This window comes from Oncorhynchus nerka, linkage group LG8, assembly GCF_034236695.1.
Source record: "Oncorhynchus nerka isolate Pitt River linkage group LG8, Oner_Uvic_2.0, whole genome shotgun sequence".
Taxonomy (NCBI): domain Eukaryota; kingdom Metazoa; phylum Chordata; class Actinopteri; order Salmoniformes; family Salmonidae; genus Oncorhynchus; species Oncorhynchus nerka.
Genome location: NC_088403.1, coordinates 71,129,561 through 71,136,613, shown reverse-complemented (window position 1 = coordinate 71,136,613; position 7,053 = coordinate 71,129,561). Strand labels below are relative to the sequence as shown.

The 7,053-nt window shown below is 43.5% G+C and overlaps 1 protein-coding gene across 1 annotated transcript in view; it reads right to left on the bottom strand.

The window, feature by feature from the left end:
- Window positions 1-1,289: 1,289 nt before the first annotated feature.
- The window catches only part of LOC135572795 (voltage-gated potassium channel subunit beta-3-like), a 93,343-nt gene continuing 87,579 nt past the window's right edge, over window positions 1,290-7,053 (bottom strand). Inside the window, exon 11 of the mRNA XM_065021215.1 lies at window positions 1,290-1,538. Within this exon, the coding sequence (XP_064877287.1) occupies window positions 1,449-1,538 (90 nt within the window). The 3' untranslated portion in view covers window positions 1,290-1,448. The remainder of the gene's footprint in view (window positions 1,539-7,053) is intronic.

Here is a 7,053-nt window from a genome sequence, read left to right as displayed (position 1 = left end):
GTATTAAAGGGATGAGCACAGTGTGTATTAAAGGGATGACCACAGTGGGTATTAAAGGGATGAGCACAGTGTGTATTAAAGGGATGAGCAGTGTGTATTAAAGGGATGAGCAGTGTGTATTAAAGGGATGAGCACAGTGCATATTAAAGGGATGACCACAGTGGGTATTAAAGGGATGAGCACAGTGTCTTAAAGGTGGTGTGCAGTGTGTATTAAAGGGATGAGCACAGTGTGTATTAAAGGGATGAGCAGTGTGTATTAAAGGGATGAGCACAGTGTGTATTAAAGGGATGAGCACAGTGTGTATTAAAGGGATGAGCACAGTGTGTATTAAAGGGATGAGCAGTGTGTATTAAAGGGATGAGCACAGTGTGTATTAAAGGGATGAGCACAGTGTCTTAAAGGGATGAGCACAGTGTGTATTAAAGGGATGAGCACAGTGTGTATTAAAGGGATGAGCACAGTGTGTATTAAAGGGATGAGCACAGTGTGTATTAAAGGGATGAGCACAGTGTCTTAAAGGTGGTGTGCAGTGTGTATTAAAGGGATGAGCACAGTGTGTATTAAAGGGATGAGCACAGTGTCTTAAAGGTGGTGTGCAGTGTGTATTAAAGGGATGAGCACAGTGTGTATTAAAGGGATGAGCACAGTGTGTATTAAAGGGATGAGCACAGTGTCTTAAAGGTGGTGTGCAGTAGAACAATACACTCTTAGAAATAAGGGTACTTATTGTCCCCTGGGGTAAAAAAAAAAATCAGAATAGAGGTACACATATTGGTCTCACATTTTGCTACCTTTTAGGGTACATGTGCAGATAAAGAGTATAATGGCATGTTTTAAGGGTACATGTGCAGATAAAAAGTATAATTGCACCTTAAGGGTACAAGTGCAGAAAAAATACTAAAATCCTGTTTTCACTTTGTCATTATGGGGTATTGTGTGTAGATTGATTAGGAAAACTTGAACTTCATCCATTTTAGAATAATGCTGCAATGTAACAAAATGTGGAACGAGTCAAGAGGTCTGAATACTTTCCCAATGCACTGTGCATTTCTGTTACCCAGGGTACGAACATATTTTGGGTACCCTCAATACCCACTATAAGGTACAATGACACCCTAAAAGGAAAAAAGCATGCATTTGTACCTGTGGAGAAAGGTACTCTCTGAGGTATGAACTGGGATACAATTATGTACCTATAACCAAAAGTACAAAGGAGGACCTCAGTAACAACCAGTTGTACCCCTTTAGGAACACATCTAAACCTTTATTTCTGACGTCACTTCAGATTCTCCTTCTACATAGTATTATCTTTGTTTGTCCTTCCTGTCCTCCTTTTCACTCCTCTGCTTTTCGTCTCATTTTTCCCATTCTATATCTCTCCATCTCTTGGTTCCTTTTTATTTCTCTCCATCTCTCTCATTCCCTCGCTTTCGCTCCGTCTCTCTTTATGCGAGAGCCTCCTTCTTGGGTCGGGGTTTGTTTCCCAGGAGAGCGTCCATCTCTGCTACGGTCTGAGGGGAAAGCTGGGAGAGGACCTGAAGGAGACCAGGGTGGATGGGGGAAACGGGGAAGAGAGAGCAGAGGGAAGGAGAGAGTGTGGATGGGGGAAACGGGGAAGAGAGAGCAGAGGGAAGGAGAGAGTGTGGATGAGGTGATCTTCATAAATAATAACATCAGATTACTCTACTGGACTATACATCACATCTATACATCACATCTATACATCACATCTATACATCACATCTATACATCACATCTATACATCACATCTATACATCTATACATCACATCTATACATCTATACATCACATCTATACATCTATACATCACATCTATACATCACATCTATACATCTATACATCACATCTATACATCTATACATCACATCTATACATCACATCTATACATCACATCTATACATCTATACATCACATCTATACATCACATCTATACATCTATACATCACATCTATACATCACATCTATACGTCACATCTATACATCACATCTACACATCACATCTATACATCTATACATCACATCTATACATCACATCTATACATCACATCTACACATCTATACATCACATCTATACATCACATCTATACATCACATCTATACACCACATCTATACATCACATCTATACATCTATACATCACATCTATACCTGCCTCACCCAATGTGATACGGAATCGCTGTTACTTTTACTCTTATTTTTATTTTTATGACACACTCAAGAACCTCCAGACGCTAACCAGCTAACTAGCTACAAGCTAGTTAGTCATTGTTAGTTTAAAAAAAAAAAAAAAAAAACCTGGATAACACTCGCCAGCCCCCCTGCCCATCCACCGCTGCCCCCTGGACACTGATCTCTTGGCTACATAGCTGACGCACGCTGGACTGTCCATTAATCACGGTACTCCTTTCTGCTTGTTTGTCTTACCTGTCGGCCCCGTTGCCTAGTCAACGCCATTTTACCTGCTGTTTGTTGTGCTAGCGGATTAGCCTCGCCTACTGTTTTTAGCTAGCTTTCCAAATTCAACACCTGTGATTACTGTATGCCTCGCTGTATGTCTCTCTCAGATGTCAATATGCCTTGTATACTGTTGTTCAGGTTAGTTATAATTGTTTTAGTTCACAATGGAGCCCCTAGACCCACTCTGCATACCCCTGTTACCTCCTTTGTCCCACCTCCCACACATGCGGTGACCTCACCCATTACAACCAGCATGTCCAGAGATTCAACCTGTCTCATCATCACCCAGTGCCTGGGCTTACCTCCGCTGTACCCGCACCCCACCATACCCCTGTCTGTGCATTATGCCCTGAATATATTCTACCATGCCCAGAAACCTGCTCCTCTTATCCTCTGCCCCCAACGCTCTAGGCGACCAGTTTTGATAGCCTTTAGCCGCACCCTCATACTACTCCTTCTCTGTTCCGCGGGTGATGTGGAGGTAAACCCAGGCCCTGCATGTCCCCAGGTACCCTCATTTGTTGACTTCTGTGATCGAAAAAGCCTTGGTTTTATGCATGTCAACATCAGAAGCCTCCTCCCTAAGTTTGTTTTACTCACTGCTTTAGCACACTCTGCTAACCCTGATGTCCTTGCCGTGTCTGAATCCTGGCTCAGGAAGGCCACCAAAAATTCAGAGATTTCCATACCCAACTATAACATCTTCCGTCAAGATAGAACTACCAAAGGGGCGGAGTTGCAGTCTACTGCAGAGATAGCCTGCAAAGTAATGTCATACTTTCAGGTCCATACCCAAACAGTTCGAACTACTAATTTTGAAAATTACCCTCTCCAGAAATAAGTCTCTCACTGTTGCCGCCTGCTACCGGCCACCCTCAGCTCCCAGCTGTGCCCTGGACACCATTTGTGAATTGATCGCCCCCATCTAGCTTCAGAGTTTGTTCTGTTAGGTGACCTAAACTGGGATATGCTTAACACCCCGGCAGTCCTACAATGTAAGCTAGATGCCCTCAATCTCACTCAAATCATCAAGGAACCCACCAGGTACAACCCTAACTCTGTAAACAAGGGCACCCTCATAGACGTCATCCTGACCAACTGGCCCTCCAAATACACCTCCGCTGTCTTCAACCAGGATCTCAGCGATCACTGCCTCATTGCCTGTATCCGCCACGGAGCCGCAGTCAAACGACCACCCCTCATCACTGTCAAACGCTCCCTAAAACACTTCTGTGAGCAGGCCTTTCTAATCGACCTGGCCCGGGTATCCTGGAAGGACATTGACCTCATCCCGTCAGTTGAGGATGCCTGGTCATTCTTTAAAAGTAACTTCCTCACCATTTTAGATAAGCATGCTCCGTTCAAAAAATGCAGAACCAAGAACAGATACAGCCCTTGGTTCACTCCAGACCTGACTGCCCTCGACCAGCACAAAAACATCCTGTGGCGGACTGCAATAGCATCGAATAGCCCCGTGATATGCAACTGTTCAGGGAAGTCAGGAACCAATACACGCAGTCAGTCAGGAAAGCTAAGGCCAGCTTCTTCAGGCAGAAGTTTGCATCCTGTAGCTCCAACTCCAAAAGTTCTGGGACACTGTGAAGTCCATGGAGAACAAGAGTACCTCCTCCCAGCTGCCCACTGCACTGAGGCTAGGTAACACGGTCTCCACCGATAAATCCACGATTATCGAAAGCTTCAATAAGCACTTCTCAACGGCTGGCCATGCCTTCCGCCTGGCTACTCCAACCTCGGCCAACAGCTCCGCCCCCCGCAGCTCCTCGCCCAAGCCTCTCCAGGTTCTCCTTTACCCAAATCCAGATAGCAGATGTTCTGAAAGAGCTGCAAAACCTAGACCCGTACAAATCAGCTGGGCTTGACAATCTGGACCCTCTATTTCTGAAACTATCTGCCGCCATTGTCGCAACCCCTATTACCAGCCTGTTCAACCTCTCTTTCATATCGTCTGAGATCCCCAAGGATTGGAAAGCTGCCGCAGTCATCCCCCTCTTCAAAGGGGAGACACCCTGGACCCAAACTGCTATAGACCTATATCCATCCTGCCCTGCCTATCTAAGGTCTTGAAAGCCAAGTCAACAAACAGGTCACTGACCATCTCGAATCCCACCGTACCTTCTCCGCTGTGCAATCTGGTTTCGAGCCGGTCACGGGTGCACCTCAGCCACGCTCAAGGTACTAAACGATATCATAACCGCTATCGATAAAGACAGTACTGTGCAGCCGTCTTCATCGACCTCGCCAAGGCTTTCGACTCTGTCAATCACCATATTCTTATCGGCAGACTCAGTAGCCTCGGTTTCTCGGATGACTGCCTTGCCTGGTTCACCAATTACTTTGCAGACAGAGTTCAGTGTGTCAAATCGGAGGGCATGCTGTCCGGTCCTCTGGCAGTCTCTATGGGGTGCCACAGGGTTCAATTCTCGGGCCGACTCTTTTCTCTGTATATATCAATGATGTTGCTCTTGCTGCGGGCGATTCCCTGATCCACCTCTACGCAGACGACACCATTCTATATACTTTCGGCCCGTCATTGGACACTGTGCTATCTAACCTCCAAACGAGCTTCAATGCCATACAGCACTCCTTCCGTGGCCTCCAACTGCTCTTAAACGCGAGTAAAACCAAATGCATGCTTTTCAACCGATCGCTGCCTGCACCCGCATGCCCGACTAGCATCACCACCCTGGATGGTTCCGACCTTGAATATGTGGACATCTATAAGTACCTAGGTGTCTGGCTAGACTGCAAACTCTCCTTCCAGACTCACATCAAACATCTCCAATCGAAAATCAAATCAAGAGTCGGCTTTCTATTCCGCAACAAAGCCTCCTTCACTCACGCCGCCAAGCTTACCTAGTAAAACTGACTATCCTACCGATCCTCGATTTCGCGATGTCATCTACAAAATGGCTTCCAACACTCTACTCAGCAAACTGGATGCAGTCTATCATAGTGCCATCCGTTTTGTCACCAAAGCACCTTATACCACCCACCACTGCGACTTGTATGCTCTAGTCGGCTGGCCCTCGCTACATATTCGTCGCCAGACCCACTGGCTCCAGGTCATCTACAAGTCCATGCTAGGTAAAGCTCCGCCTTATCTCAGTTCACTGGTCACGATGGCAACACCCATCCGTAGCACACGCTCCAGCAGGTGTATCTCACTGATCATCCCTAAAGCCAACACCTCATTTGGCCGCCTTCGTTCCAGTACTCTGCTGCCTGTGACTGGAATGAACTGCAAAAAATCGCTGAAGTTGGAGACTTTTATCTCCCTCACCAACTTCAAACATCAGCTATCCGAGCAGCTAACCGATCGCTGCAGCTGTACATAGTCTATTGGTAAATAGCCCACCCATTTTCACCTACCTCATCCCCATACTGTTTTTATACTGTTTTTTTATTTTATTTATTTATTTATTTACTTTTCTGCTCTTTTGCACACCAATATCTCTACCTGTACATGACCATCTGATCTTTTATCACCCCAGTGTTAATCTGCAAAATTGTATTATTCGCCTACCTCCTCATGCCTTTTGCACACATTGTATATAGACTGCCCATTTTATTTCTACTGTGTTATTGACTTGTTAATTGCTTACTCCATGTGTAACTCTGTGTTGTCTGTTCACACTGCTATGCTTTATCTTGGCCAGGTCGCAGTTGCAAATGAGAACTTGTTCTCAACTAGCCTACCTGGTTAAATAAAGGTGAAATAAAAAATAAAATAAAATCACATCTATACATCACATCTATACATCACATCTATACATCACATCTATACATCTATACATCACATCTATCTATACATAACATCTATCTATACATCACATATATACATCACATCTATACATCTATACATCACATCTATACATCACATCTATACATCTATACATCACATCTATACATCTATACATCACATCTATACATCACATCTATACATCTATACATCACATCTATACATCTATACATCACATCTATACATCACATCTATACATCTATACATCTATACATCACATCTATACATCACATCTATACATCACATCTATACATCTATACATCACATCTATACATCACATCTATACATCACATCTATACATCTATACATCACATCTATACATCTATACATCTATACATCTATACATCTATACATCACATCTATACATCACATCTATACATCACATCTATACATCACAGCTATACATCACATCTATACATCACAGCTATACATCACATCTATACATCACATCTATACATCTATACATCACATCTATACATCACATCTATACATCACATCTATACATCACATCTATACATCACATCTACACATCTATACATCACATCTATACATCATCACATCTATACATCACATCTATACATCACATCTATACATCACATCTATACATCACATCTATACATCTATTCATCACATCTATACATCACATCTATACATCACATCTATACATCTATACATCACATCTATACATCACATCTATACATCACATCTATACATCTATACATCACATCTATACATCACATCTACACATCACATC